Genomic DNA, 13,921 nt, shown 5'->3' on the forward strand with positions numbered 1-13,921 from the left:
TCGACAAAGCTATCGTTCCTGCACCATGGAAGCGGCAAGGCGCTGTATATTCAGAAATGGGCAAGAACAGGCCGTGTTGGCACAGCCGTCAAGGTCGCTCAGAAACGTGGGCATGCGGCGAACATTGGAGCTTCCAGCGGCCACCACATAAAGGGTCTTCTCCATCACGATGCGTGTTGTACGCATCTGCGCATTTTGTTCTAAGAAAAGCAATCGAATGCCGGTGAGGAGCACGGACATGCATGCCTGTCAGCCCGCTCAGCTCCCGATAGGTTATGTGAAGGGCGCTGATTGGTTCGCACAGTCCGATACGTAGAACTCTACTCGTGTGTCCTACTTTTCGATAGGCGCTATCGTTTCGAGTTCATATTGATTGTGTAGGACGCCATGCAGGGTACGCTGCGCATTCCTGCGTCCTGCGAGCGGTGCCTGGTGCAATTCGCGGTTTCGAGGGACCGAAGGGATGAATGGGTTAGAAAAACATGCAGGGCTGAGGCACGATGCTTGGATGTGTTTCCGATCAGGTGTTTGCATGACGACATGCGGCAGTGTTGTGCGATGCTCCCTTGCGGCTCATTAGAACGCTCAGCACGTCGAACACATTGCACGCAAGATCCGTGGATGGCATCCAGACCAGAAAACGCGGTGTCGGAGGAGTGGTTCTTGGAGGAAGCGAGGGGGATTCGACATGACGGGTCAATCTTGCAGCCACCGTCACAGCCACCGTCACAGCCACCGTCACAGCCACCATCACAGCCACGACCCCACTTGCCGTGGCGGCCAACTATGGACCTTCATCCTTCCTTTCCGTACCTCCACGTGTGCACGAACGCTAAGGTTGGAGTGATTGCTCTGGTGGGTTCCATAATCTGTTCATACACGGCACCTGGTCATTTCGTCCATCTTTGAACCATGGCTGTCAGGCTTTTGAATGCGCCTTGATCCGCTTTATTACGTCAATCTGCGCACCATACCTCTCGCCTCTAGCCCAGATATTCACTACCCACGAAAAGGGGCATCGAGTCTTCCCACATACTGTCCGTAACCAATCTTTTATTCGACCCATCCGCATCCATGATTACAATTTGCCCGTACGGCTGAAATGTCTGATCATAACCTGCGCACTCATCGCGAAACCCATACTCGGCCGTGCTGTACATGATTCTCCCATCGTGGCTCCACACTGCATGCGCGTCATTGCCGCCGCTGGTCGTCAAGATCTGCAGATCTGTGCCGTCGGGTCGAATAGTCGCAACGTCGAAGTTCGTGTAGGAGCGACGGCGCGCAAACACAATTCGCTCGCCGTCCAGGGACCACATGGGTGTATTATCGTAGACGTCTGCGGTGCCGTTGGTGAGTACGCGGACGGAGCGGGTGGCAAGGTCCATGACGCGGAGCCCGTATTCCTTGCCGAAGACACGATACACAATGGACTTCCCGTCGGGGGAGTAGCTGGGGAAGCCCGTGTTGGCCTCGTCTTCGAAGGTGAGCTGCTCAGCGGTAGAGCCATTGGCGCTGATTTGCCATAATGTGCCTGACCCTGTGGCACGAGATTGGAACCACGAGCCCAGTCCAACAACCAGATCGCCATAGGGGGACCACGAGGGTTGGAAGGCACCTGTGAGACCTTTTCCGATGGCCGAGGTGTCGTTCAGATGATCATAGACATCGAAGGCATCCACCAGGTCTGTGGCATCGGGTTTCATTGTGACAACGCTAGAGTTGCCAAGTTGCTTCTGTGTAATGGCGAGGCGACCTTGGAGTGAGAGCTGCGGGAAGACATCTGTGAAGCGATACTCCCAATCAGCATCCCAGCTGTACAGCTGCTTGCCCATTGGGCGGACAGCCTTGAAGTCTACTTTCTCATAGACTACTTGTGTGCCATCGGGCGACCAGGATGGTGAGCGCAGTGATGCCTTGACTTGCGCATAAGTACCGTTCCCAGTCGTGCCGTTCCCGATGGTCGTATCAGCTGTATAGTTGAGACCTTCATTAGCGGGAGTCTTCACCAGATAGCCGATCACATTGCTGGTAACCCACTGTGGGTTCATCTTCAGTCCAGGACCTGAAGTATGTGCGATAGCATCCTGGCCACTCTCAAAGTCAATCGACACAAGCTGTCCAGTCACGGCACTGACCGACTCAGGGCGATGAGAGTCCCAAGTAGCCTCCGTGGTGATCTCGTAGAAGATGACGCGTTTGCCATCGGGAGAAAACTTAGGTGATCCCAAACAATAATCCTGCTTCGTTGCAAGCTGCCGGAAGTCGCGACCATTGGGTCGAATGACGTATATCGAGAGTTCCTGGGTGTGTTCCCAACCAGTACCATTGCCGTGGCCTCGCCATTGGGTGTTACGAGCGGAAGAGAAAGCGATCCATTCACCATCTGGTGACCATGCGGGCCGATAGTAACCCTCGGGTAAGCTTGAATTCCCCGCAACCAAGACAGTGTTGGTAAGGTTCTTCTCTTCGCCCGTTATGAGGTCCTTGACCCATACATTCGCTTTGTAGTTGTTCGCAGTAGAAACATAAGCAATCATGTTGCCATCCGGGCTAAGCACGCTTTGGGCCTCGTAGGACGATGTGGCGATGATCTGCTCCAAGCCACTGCCATCTGGCCGGACTCGATAGATATCCTTTCAATCTAGTGTCAGCTCGCTCCGGTCATCGAGCTGCAAAAAAACACTCACAGAATTTCCGTCCCCATTGCGCTCGGTTGTGAACGTAACCCACTGTCCGTCAGGCGAGAAGCTGGCCTGATAGTCGAAGGTCGATTCATTTCCCAACAGCTTCCGCTCATTGCTGCCATCAGCATTTGCAATGTATATTTCGGACGTCCCAGGAGCAATGCGGTTCATGAAGAATGCACCTTTCTTTCCTTCTGCCCGGCGCAGTGCATGTCGAGGCAATAAGCCACTTTCGTCCTGTTTAGCATACGGACCCGCTGAGCGTTGTTCTACGGCAGAAGCAGAGTATGGGCAGCTACTTCGCTGCTGTATGCCAGGGCGGGCGTGCGCACTTAGGGTCAGGGCCAACAACGGAAGGAAGGTACGCATCTCTTACGACTGAGGCGTAGCTGGAGGATCTCGACATAGAGTATCGATACAGGCTCTTATATGAAGATTGCATACTCGACATTCGTACAAAGATATTGTGGAAATGTTTCCACTATTTTCCTATGATACTAGTATTTTAGAGTGGATCAGCTTGTTATATCGTACAACAAGTGCCACTAAATGCATGCTTCGCTCGCTGTTGGCTTTTCTGGTGTGGACATGGCAGAAGTATCCTATGTGTAGCCAATCAACAATAAGCTGAACGGACGGAACTGGCTGGCGGGCGCTAACGTTTGCGGAAGGCACAATGCATGTAGAAGCTTTTCCAGGCCGAGATGTCAAATCCTTCGTCTTCCTCAGCACTACCATGGTCTTCTCCCCCAATCACAGCTCGGAGATTTGCTTCAAGAGGCGGATAAAGACCACACACAGTATGGACTGCATCGCCGTGGTGAGGGACTAGTCCGGCTGGGCATGCAGGGTGTTGTACGAAAACTTACGCATACGGCCTAGTGCGTTCATGCAATTGTGGACACACTGTGATTTGCCCCTCTACGTGAAATGAGTAATATCGAAGACCTGTCCGTCGATTTCTCTAGAAGGACTGTGTTGCCTGAAGTCAATCACATGGCATTGAACTCTGGCACCGAATCAATCGCTAGACTGAAGGCATGAACACAACACAAAAAGATATACAAGCACAGTGCCCACACTGAGGACTAGACACGTAAGTACTAATACTACCAAATAGTACAGTGTCCAAACTCTAAAGATATATTATAGCTCGCGTCACCCTAGGATAGCTGTCGAATTCTTGGTTCACTGTTTAGCATGCTTGTAGCCGACCTTCAGCTTGACAAAAGACCTTACCGAGACCAATTCAGATTTAAGTCCGCCACTGTGAGCAGTAGTAAATCTTCAAAGTCCAGATTTCTCAATGTGTGCATATACATGCTCCGTAATCAAGTTCTTTGCGCCTGTGTAATAGAGCTTGTAGATACCGCGAAGGTCAGTCACGGTACTGATGCTTCGCGCAACCATGATTGCCTGCAAGATAGAAACAAAATCACAGACGCTAGAAGGGGCGTTCTGCCCGATGGTGTTCGGTCATAACACCGGCTGGGCTTACGGGAAAAGAACAAGCAAAAGTAACGCAAGTGTTGTCGCAGTCTTGTAGCAACACTACAAATTTGAGAAGCAAATCATCGTGTGCAGTGCACCAATGCAGTAGTCCTTTCATCTCACACTATATGCAAGTAGTGAATCCATCCTATCAGCTGATGATGTTCTCAGCACCTACTGGAACTCCCTGGCATGCTCCCTCTTCGCAATCTTGCCCAGCGCCGGCCCGGGAATAGTGTAGGAAGAGAAGGAAGAATATAAGCTGAACAAGATTCCGGGATCTGGATCGCGTCAGTGCATGATCTTATCAACTTCACTCAAGGTAAGCGCTTACCAGTTGCCTTGTAGAAGCTCGTAGCCGGCACGCCACCCGTCGGCTTTCCGCTTCCGCTTCCGGTAACCGCAAAGTTAACGCACTGAGGGTATGCCTGTGCGCCGTTGGTCGATCCCGCAGAGTGCAAGGCAATGATTTCATGGCGGACAACGTAATTGCCAGCGGCCAAGTTAGACGGCATAGTGATGGTCCAAGTGTTGTTTGCGGCAATCAGGTTGTCGGTGGCCCAGGTACCGGGGTTGGATCCTGAGATCCAGCCCTGTTGGTCGAGCTTTGTCCACGAGAGGGATGTCTTAGCTACGGCGCCGCAGTCGCCGTTGCAGTCGGCGATGTAGTCGATCACGGGGCTTTTTGTTGTAGCCTGTCAGCTCATTGCACATGTGAATAGCATCCAGAGGTCAGAAATGGACTTCATAAGAACGACCTACCCCTTGTGACTGACCGGCCATGTGTCCCAGTAGAACGTAGCTGTGCTCCCCGCCTTGATGCTGACGTACGCCCCATTGCTCGTTCCGCTCTTGTGGCACACGATCGCATCAGTGCCAAAAGCATCGGGGCTCACAAATCCGTTGTCCAGGTTATCCGCCTTCCAGCCGACCGTCTTAGGCACCGGATTCTGGTACTGCAACGCAGCATTCCAACCTTGGTAAAGAACGCCATCAGCCTTGACCTGCTCGACGTGCCCGTGTGCAGATACGAGCGCCGGTAGCACGGCGAGGATAATGGAGCGCATAGCTGGTCTCGGCGCGCGTGGAGTAGATGGAAAGCTGATCTGGGTATAAGGGGATATAGTGAGAGCAGGAAGGGACATACACCGCACTGAAAGATAAGCAGTGCTCGACCCAGGTTTTGCATTCGGTTATATAGCACGCAAACCCCCCTGTCCTTGCTTGTTGACGCTGCCCGGACCTCCACACCATCCCAATTGTTCTCGTATATTGGCTGCCTCGACCGCGAACCGGTATTGGGTTGTGGGTCGGGGGAACCATGTGCCATGCAAAGTCACTTGACGCGCAATTCGGGCAACGTCTTCCACGAGTGAGGAAAAGTCAAGTAGACGGTCGGCCTATCGGAGAATTGTAATCTGTTGCAATATGTGTAGTCCGGCGTGACCGTTGGGCAACTTGTGCGGCGAGATTAATCTATGCTCGGCTAAGGGTATATGCGAGTCGGCTCCAGACTTTGCCTTGCCGCCAGGAATGCTTGGAGGAGTCGTAGGATAGGAATATGGTCAGAGAAAACCCGTAGATCAATCGCGTATGCAGAAAGGCTAAATAAACTCACCTCAATCGTGGTAGTCGTTGCCATGTATGTAGAAGGAAGGGAGTCGGAACCCTCGCCTGCACAGCTGCTGTTTCACCTCACCGACATGGCGCTGTGCAACGCAAACCACTATGGGGTATGCGTTCGTAAGGCGCAAGATACCATGTCATGTGTCGTCATTCTTCTGCGTCTGTTGCTCTGATTAGTGAGAGGCTTCTAACAAGCGTAGAGGAACACGGACCGTTTTACCGGGTAATTGCAAAGGACGCCTATGCTAGTCGCCCATCCCAGCAGTGATGCGGAATCAATATTCGAGTTGACCTAGGTCATATGAGCACTTACTGAAGCCTAATTCCAGAAGAGACCACTGGAAATGGCGTTTCTTGCGCGCGTATTCACCGTTTCTCCACTGCTCTGGCGATCTTTCAGGCTGAACGTCTAAGTCAAACCGTGAATGGTGCTGAGAATTGTCTACGAGGCAGCGGGACCAACTTGAGCGAATACCAGATCATGAAGTAAAGAATAGTCTTATTTATAGCTTCGTCGTTCGCGAACCGAGCCCTAACCCAACCCTCATCAAGACAACATAAGCAAGTAATCGCAATTCGATACAACTCGCGATGCAGTCTTTCTTACGTTCTTCCTTTCCAATTCTAATCGCTCGATCTCGGCCTTGGCCACAGCCTTGCGCTCAGCGGACTTGAGTCGACGATTCCCTATTTCCCCGACTGCCGGCCCGCTCGAACCAAGTCCTGAAAGCTGGACTCAAGTCCTCGCTTCAACTCTCTGTAGCTGACTATGAGCACATTTTGCTCGTCGCGGCTGATCAGCATGACCTTCTCTTCCGTCCCAGCATCTAGCTTGTTCAAGCAATCGAGCACATGCGCCAGATTCATAACGGGATGCCCGTTCGCATCGACTTGATGGAAAACATAATCGCGGAAGAGCTTGAGATAGTATCTCTCTCCGGTCTCCGCCCACGAGGACGAGGCGGCCGGTCCTGTGCTGCCGGGTACATGTTGTGATGCGTCAAGCTCCGGACGTTCGTTGACGAAGTTCAGCTTGATGAGTAGACGCGCAATGCGCGATGATTCGAGTTCGCGAGCGAGGGTATTGGTCAAGGTATCCTGTGCGTGCAGCTCACTATCAAAGACTGTCGCCATCTGATCTGCAATGCCGCCCAGGAATGTATCAATATCCTTGTGGGAGGTCCCAGGCGTTGTGGGTGAGGAAGGCGCACTAGCGCTTGTTTGCGGGCTGATGAGCCACTGAATACACTCTTTCAAGCGGGCCGTGTAGCTCCGCGTGATGTATTCCATAGACTTCTGCATGTTCAAATGTGCAGACAAATTTCCATTTGCAATGCAAAGGATCAATCGACCGAGTTGAAGCAAATCGTCTGCTTGCATTTCTGGAAGAGGTCGTGCAGTCTCGTGTTGCACAACGTCCAAAATGCCACAGGCGTTTAGTCGTATCCGATTTTTGGATGTTAGTATAATCTTTGAGGGTGATATGAGTCGTGCAGCCAGACCAGAACCATGAATAGCCTTTAGTGCGGATGCAATTTGTACAAGGTAGCCCCAAAGAACCTGCTCGGGCACGTGTGAGGTTGCCGCCTGCCTGCCGTGATAGCGCTGCATCGGCACCTGTTTGAAATGTTCCTCCGCAAGCGTTCTCGAATTTGGATGATAATCGGTAACAAAGATAAGCGAGCTATCTCCAAATGCCCGCGTCGTAAAGGCTTCATGGATCGTTACCACACTGCCATTCAATATCCGTTTCCAAGCTTGAGCGGAACGGATGGCGGTCTCGTTGGTGAGGCGAAAATTCTCCAAGCGACGCAAGGCGTACATGTTTCCATCCTTACTGGAGACGGCCTTGTAGACCCAATTTGTGTAGCCGAAAATCGACTGATTCTTCTGTGGTGACGTGTCCAAGCAGAAAAGAGAATGGAACTGCTCTATAGGAGGTATCGAGGAATTTGACGCGACTTGCCTGGATATCTCTGCCTTCTTTTGTAGATCCTCGCGCACAGAATCTGGAATGAAGAAGTCGTGTGCTGTGCGTTGGTAGGCCAGCAAGCCCGTTGGCTGAGGACCGACAGGCCAATACAGGTGGTAAGCGGGCGATGACTGAAAGCCACTTGCGCTCCCGAAATATGATGCGCCGGAAAGGGAAGGGTCCTGGACATACGGATTGATGGCGCTAGTTTGGTGGCCGGAGCTGGTGATGGCGGATATTGCGGAAGATGCAGTAAAAGGGTCGTAGCTTAAAGCCTGCGCCTGCGCGTTGGGGTCCACCTGTTCGCTTAGCATATGCAGTGTCTCACATGGTCCAGATGATTCATCCAAAAGCAGTTGGGCTGGTACAAAGGTGAAATGAAATCAGACCTACCATCTGATTTTCAAATGTCTGGCCTGGGACAAACTCGGTGAAGTCTTGCTGCTGCGGATGCCATTCCACCGCAGGTTCCTTCGTCTGCAGGCTGGGGGTGCTTGCAGCTGGACAACTCAGTAAACAAGGTAGGTGCAATCAATGGCTTCACCTACCTGAACGTTGCGACTTGGGAGTGAATATGGCGGCACTGGCAGCTTTGGGAGAGATGGCGGCGCCACGGGATGAGGGGGTGAGGCTTCCATTGGTGCTGGCCTGTAGCGGTGTGAAGGATGGAGAATCTACGTTGAAGCGCTTCATTTTGTTTTCGTTCTGACCTAGCTTGGTAGAATCGTGAATGTATGGACAGGCTGACCACGTTACAATGCAATTCACAGCGAAAGTAGCGAGCACTCACTGTTCTCATAGCGGCAGTGACCGTATATGGTGACATTGCGGCAGAAGGTGTTCTTCGCTTCTGAGAGCTGCGTGTCAGAGATGGATGAATACACTGTATCATGGCCCAAGCATACCGCGACCTTTGGGCCTGGGGGAGGCTACTCCCCGCCGCGAGTCTCCCGCCGGGCCCCCGTACGTCGTGGCCATGGAGCGTCCTTGGTGAAGGGCGGCGTGGGTGTGCGACTGCTGTCTCTGCAGCGAGCGCGTGCTCTGAGGCGACGATGCAGCGCTCTGGGAGTTGTGTCTGGGAGCCTGCGGCACAGACGTCTTGCGTTCAGAGCCTGTGCTATCCGAAGACCCGGCTCCGTTCCTAGTCCATTTGTTCGTCTTGTTGTGTGTTTTGGCGCGTCTTGTGTTCTTGCCCTGCTTCTGAGGCGTTGTCTCACCGCGGCGCAGCTCCGCAGCCGGGTCCAGCGTGGGGATCGAGTCCCGCGAGGACGACGAGGACGTCAACTCGGAGAGGGGGGCGCTGGTGGTCGTGTCGGAACCAGCAGAGGCGCTCGCATGTGGCTGCTGCTGTTGCGCCAGCGGCGGGGAGGGACGCGGCAGCGGGTCGGCGCCGAGGACGTCTGCTTTGTTCGCGAAGGGTTTCGGGCTCGAGTGGGCGCGTACGTGGGACCGGTGGGTTCCTGGCAGCATGTCAATTGACTGTCCCACAGTGTCGGCCTGGCATCGCGACGCGGGCGGGCGCTGTGCGAAGTCGTCGTCTCCCAAACCGCGCAGCATGGCGGGCGGGTCGGACGTCGTCGATAGCGGCCAAAGTGGAGTAGAGTACCTCAGAAACGCCCGCACATGCGACTGGACGGTGGGCTCCACCCCGCGGCTATTCCTGCTGCTTCACAAGTAAAGGGCAGCCGCGTCTCCATGGGCATGCGCACTCGAGCTATCCAAAGAACGGGCGATGAAAGAAGGCGTGTCTGTCTGCCGCCTATCAGACAAGCGCCATGTGTTTGCGACGGTTGCACCGCTTAGTCACCTCATGTCCTCACCCTCTGCCCATCGACACGGCCTTCTGGCCTTCCCTCGAACCTTGTCCCTATCACATCCCCTCATCACCCGTGAGCTTCTCCGACTCGACGGCGATGCCGCTCATGCATGCGTACGACGACCATGCACAGATCCCGTGGCCCACCGCGTCGACTCTGCGGCTTGACCGGAGCTTTCCGCGTACAGATGAAGAGCGAGGACGTCGTCCCCAGTGTGGGAGAACACGGATACCAGAGTAGTGAAGGGCGCATATGCCGCTTGCCCCCGACCGTTCAGGCCCGTATCACAGGATACCGGAACTTTTCATGCGGCCTTGTAGAAGTTGCTTGACGCCTTCGATTCGCCGACGTGTCTTGCGCAGGAATGAAGTGACGGCAATGGTGAAGCAGCAGGTTGAACTCCAGGTGACAAACCCCGATTCGCACGTGCGTTCACCACCGCCTCTCGCGCTTTCCTTATATAGACTCGCGCACTTCACGACGCCCTGCCCATGACCACTTTGACGGTGCTCAACCGTTCGCGAGGTCCGAGATGGAGCCATCTTCGAGCGCGCTCAAATCCGAATCCTCGAACAATTACGAAGAGCTAAAAGTCCCACCCAACGGTTACCCTTACCACGCCTTCGAGGCGAACGGCATCGAACCATGCTCCGTTTTCCAGGGTGGGTACAGTCTACCTGTCCACATGTTGACCTGCGGTCACATTGTCGCCGTCGACAGTCTGGGCGGAGCTGTCGACAACCGCTGTGGCCTCAATTGTCTGCACGTTGCTAGCTGGGTCAAGCACCAAACCATGAACGCACCATTGGAACACATCGACCTTCGGACTGGTACATCGCTCGGACAAGCCCTGACCAGCACCGCGGCTCTCCGAATCACCAAGGATCCCATTTTGCCCGCAATTGATCAACATCAGTCTCACGACAACATCTTCTGCGAGATCTGCCATGGAATCCCCGCTAGTAGCTATTTCGTCATTCCCCGGGAGGTCAAACGTGCACTCGCCTTCACCCGCCCCGTCATAGAGCACTATACTGGCTTCACCAACGAGCAGATTGTCAAGCGGCTCTGCAAACCTTTCTACAACCCCAACCAACTCGGCTACGACTGGAAGCTCCCACATATCCTGCGCTGCGGCCACGAGGTATGGGCCCAACCGGCCCGAGCCTGCGCTGCTAATTGCTCAGACACCCCGGAGTGCAAGAACAGGACTTTCCTAGGGAACAAGAAGCAAGGCGATGTCATCTTCTGCCACGAATGCGTGTACCGTGCAGAGATGGTGTACGAGCGGTATGCGCAGGTTGGGAAGGCTATGACCTATGGTGCATCGTCGCACATGGGGCTACAGGGTGTACTGGTGCCAGAGAAAGGATGGGATATTCCTCAGGCTCAAGTCGGGTCGACATACGGTGTTGCTACTGCTGGGTTTGGCGATTACCCAGAGTACATAGCGGCGGACAGGCTGCCCCCCGATTCCATGTCCGAAGGAGACAGCTCGTTCCCCAGTCCGGGTGCAGAGGCATGATGTCAAACATAAGATGTGATCCTGGTTTTGCTTGTCATCTGGGTGCTAAGTGTTTGATACCCCGCGAAGACAACTTGAATTTGGCGCTGATCCGCGGTGCCTACAGCTCCACGATATGAGCTCCAGGGAGATAGTTGAGCCCGCTGTGAGCGTCTGTTATCGGGGGGAGCATTGCCTGGCTTCCACTCGGTGCACATCGCCATCTGCCCCGTCCATTAGCTAGGCAAAATCTCATTTGCTTTAAATTCGCCCGATGATGTGTTGCTATTCTATCTTTCATAGAGCAAAAGTAAGTTAGGTGGAGATTAGATTGTCTTGCAACTTATTTGCCAGCGTTGAAATGCTCCAGGTAAGGAGTTTCCGCAACACTTGTGAACGCTTCAGGTACACCATCCATGGATCCATCGGAGTCCCATGATTCGCTAGCCCGTAATGGGCGATGTTGTGCACAGACCATATGTGGAGCTCATCCGCGCTTTCCCACCTCACAGTACGCACTTGCGCTTCATCCATCAAACACTGATTGAAAATGATGCGTCACGATGCCTTCAGGTGACATGAATGCTACGAAAACCCGGAAGCCACATAAAAAATCCCGTAGCGGGTGCATACCATGCAAAGCAAGACACGTCAAAGTGTGACTCCCTTGCCGCATATAGCTACAACAGCAGTTGAGCTCCCTGGGCTGACTGTAAATAGTGCGATGAGCAAAAGCCATTCTGCTCGAATTGCGAGAAGTATGGCTCAAGTTGCGAGTACCCTCGGCTGAGGAGCGCGGTTGCTCCCGAGGTCGCACTCTCGCCCACTGCCCTGGATACGCCTTCATCTACGCAGAGCTCTGTTGTGGGCAGGCTACACAACGATGGAATTGGAAGTCAAGAATTACTCGCCGACATTGCGCACATGCGATTGTTGCATCATTTCACCACCGTTACTGCGAAGACGTTGGCACACGAACCAGAGGCAGCGGATATTTTCATCAGCTACATTCCGAAGATCGCTTTCGAAAACCCATTTGTTCTTCATGCGATTCTGTCTCTCACTGCTCTTCATCTCAGCAGGTCGGAATCGGCCCAACGAGCTGATTACCTACTTCGAGCCAGGCGCCATCATCAAATCGCACTCACCCAATTTCGGAGTGAAGTGAAAGACATCTCAGAAACGAACCTCCCTGCAGTGCTTATCTTCAACGCCTTCCTTTTCCCCTATACCTGTGCCATGTCTGCGAGCTCGACCGATCTTGAAGATGCCTTTGAGAGTATCTTTTCGAATCTGCTTGTGACTAGGATGGTGGGTCCGCTCATACAAGCCAGCGGAAGGTACGACTACATGCGACAATCTGAACTGGGACGCATTATGCCCAAAGATGTTCATTCGGTCACATGGGACAAAGCGAAGGCGCCGGATGAGACAGAACTGGTTCAGCTCCGCAAATTTGCCGACGTAATTCACCACATCTACCATCCTGAGATTAACGAAGCCTATAGAGAAGCCATTCGCCTGCTAGAACTACTTTTCGATGCAACTGGTCGATTGTCCAAGCCTCCATCAGACTCTCTGCTCCGGATTTGGATCCATTTCGTGCCATCTCGCTTTGTCGAACTGCTCTCTGAGAGACAACCAGGAGCGTTGATCATTTTCGCGCACTACGGTGTCATCTTGGGAAAAGGTCGACAATATTGGTTCCTGGACGGAATCGATGAGTTGATTCTAGCCATTGCCGATGCATTCGTTCCGACAGAATGGAAGAACTGGCTCGATTGGCCGAAAGAGCAGATACGTGCCTGTCGCACACCAATTTCCCAGTCAGCGTCAACTTGAGCCACAGCTGCACTAGGACGATTACGGGAGACCTTGCGAACACGGCTCGGCGTACAGCAGGGAAAAGCCTCCGACTATGTTTGTTGATTAGTAGCATGAATCGAGGGACTGGAATTACGGGAGACACCCTAAGCAATCCTTCGCTTTGGCTTTGCGATCGTCTGTAGGTTATCCCATGGCGCACGAATAAGTTATCATAGCTCACCGTCCCCTGTAGAAGGCGTTTAATTTGCGCTAGGATCGCGGCATTGGATCGCCAAGGTCGCCATACAATTGCGTGAAATTGACCATATTGTGGAAGTATAATAGTCGCACCGCGCATATGATACCTAGAGAAAGAAATCATTTGAGAAATCTGGATGACTATAGCTAAGAATCTCGACATTTGGGGGTTGTACTGCGACTAGGTTGAGAAGATTGCGATATTGACATACCTGAGCGCTGCCTTTTGTTTCTAGCAGCCGAATAACCAAGGTTCCAACCTTACCTTGGCCCCGCTTTCGCAATAAGAGATATAGCGCTGCATTATACTGTGACTTCCGCCCAGGATGTGCATTGAAAGGTCACTCGGTTGTCCTACAAACATTCGCAAGAAATTCTACTGCAGGAATTAGCTGGAGCGGGCGGGCTGATCCGTTCCGCGTTCTTCACGTCACTGCGCCAAACCGTATCGTCGTACTGTCGTACTCGCTTATCGTATCTGCCGTTCATCGTATCACCCCAACGATTCTGCGAAAGAGAGAGATTCTGCTAAACGCACATTACGACGCAGAGGCACAAGATCTTATAAATATCATGGGTCTGCCACTAGACAACATCCACTACGATCTGGCATTTCGGAGTCGACCACATAGTTGGTTTGCACTCGCCATCAATTGTATTCCGCCAGTCCATTCGCTCGTTACCAATAGAAGATCACCTTAGCATTCCATTACTTCCACTACAATTGGACAAGCATCTCTCGTCGATCGGATAAATCAAT

At 53.0% G+C, this 13,921-nt stretch overlaps 5 protein-coding genes across 5 annotated transcripts; 2 read left to right on the forward strand and 3 right to left on the reverse strand.

Annotated features, from left to right (window-relative positions):
- Positions 1-983: 983 nt before the first annotated feature.
- N0V89_000915 (uncharacterized protein) lies at positions 984-2,858 on the reverse strand (the record flags this gene model as incomplete). Its single annotated transcript, XM_056209733.1, has 2 exons — positions 984-2,636; positions 2,691-2,858. The coding sequence occupies 2 exons, from the start codon at positions 2,856-2,858 to the stop codon at positions 984-986; spliced, it is 1,821 nt and encodes a 606-aa protein (XP_056076555.1).
- Positions 2,859-4,495: 1,637 nt separating this feature from the next.
- Positions 4,496-5,245, reverse strand: N0V89_000916 (uncharacterized protein; the record flags this gene model as incomplete). Its single annotated transcript, XM_056209734.1, has 2 exons — positions 4,496-4,859; positions 4,941-5,245. 2 exons carry the CDS (start codon positions 5,243-5,245, stop codon positions 4,496-4,498), a joined length of 669 nt encoding a protein of 222 aa, XP_056076556.1.
- Positions 5,246-6,491: 1,246 nt separating this feature from the next.
- On the reverse strand, positions 6,492-9,333 carry PAN3 (PAB-dependent poly(A)-specific ribonuclease subunit 3; the record flags this gene model as incomplete). The annotated part of the gene is made up of 5 exons (XM_056209735.1): positions 6,492-8,075; positions 8,170-8,276; positions 8,325-8,519; positions 8,567-8,626; positions 8,682-9,333. The coding sequence occupies 5 exons, from the start codon at positions 9,331-9,333 to the stop codon at positions 6,492-6,494; spliced, it is 2,598 nt and encodes an 865-aa protein (XP_056076557.1).
- Positions 9,334-10,125: 792 nt separating this feature from the next.
- N0V89_000918 (uncharacterized protein) lies at positions 10,126-11,118 on the forward strand (the record flags this gene model as incomplete). The annotated part of the gene is made up of 1 exon (XM_056209736.1): positions 10,126-11,118. One exon carries the CDS (start codon positions 10,126-10,128, stop codon positions 11,116-11,118), a length of 993 nt encoding a protein of 330 aa, XP_056076558.1.
- A 457-nt stretch (positions 11,119-11,575) lies between these two features.
- Positions 11,576-13,129, forward strand: N0V89_000919 (uncharacterized protein; the record flags this gene model as incomplete). The annotated part of the gene is made up of 3 exons (XM_056209737.1): positions 11,576-11,608; positions 11,818-12,904; positions 13,107-13,129. 3 exons carry the CDS (start codon positions 11,576-11,578, stop codon positions 13,127-13,129), a joined length of 1,143 nt encoding a protein of 380 aa, XP_056076559.1.
- Between the last annotated feature and the right edge of the window lie 792 nt (positions 13,130-13,921).

The sequence above is a fragment of the Didymosphaeria variabile genome (genome assembly GCF_027946475.1).
Source record: "Didymosphaeria variabile strain IMI 356815 chromosome Unknown scaffold_1, whole genome shotgun sequence".
Lineage (NCBI taxonomy): Eukaryota > Fungi > Ascomycota > Dothideomycetes > Pleosporales > Didymosphaeriaceae > Didymosphaeria > Didymosphaeria variabile.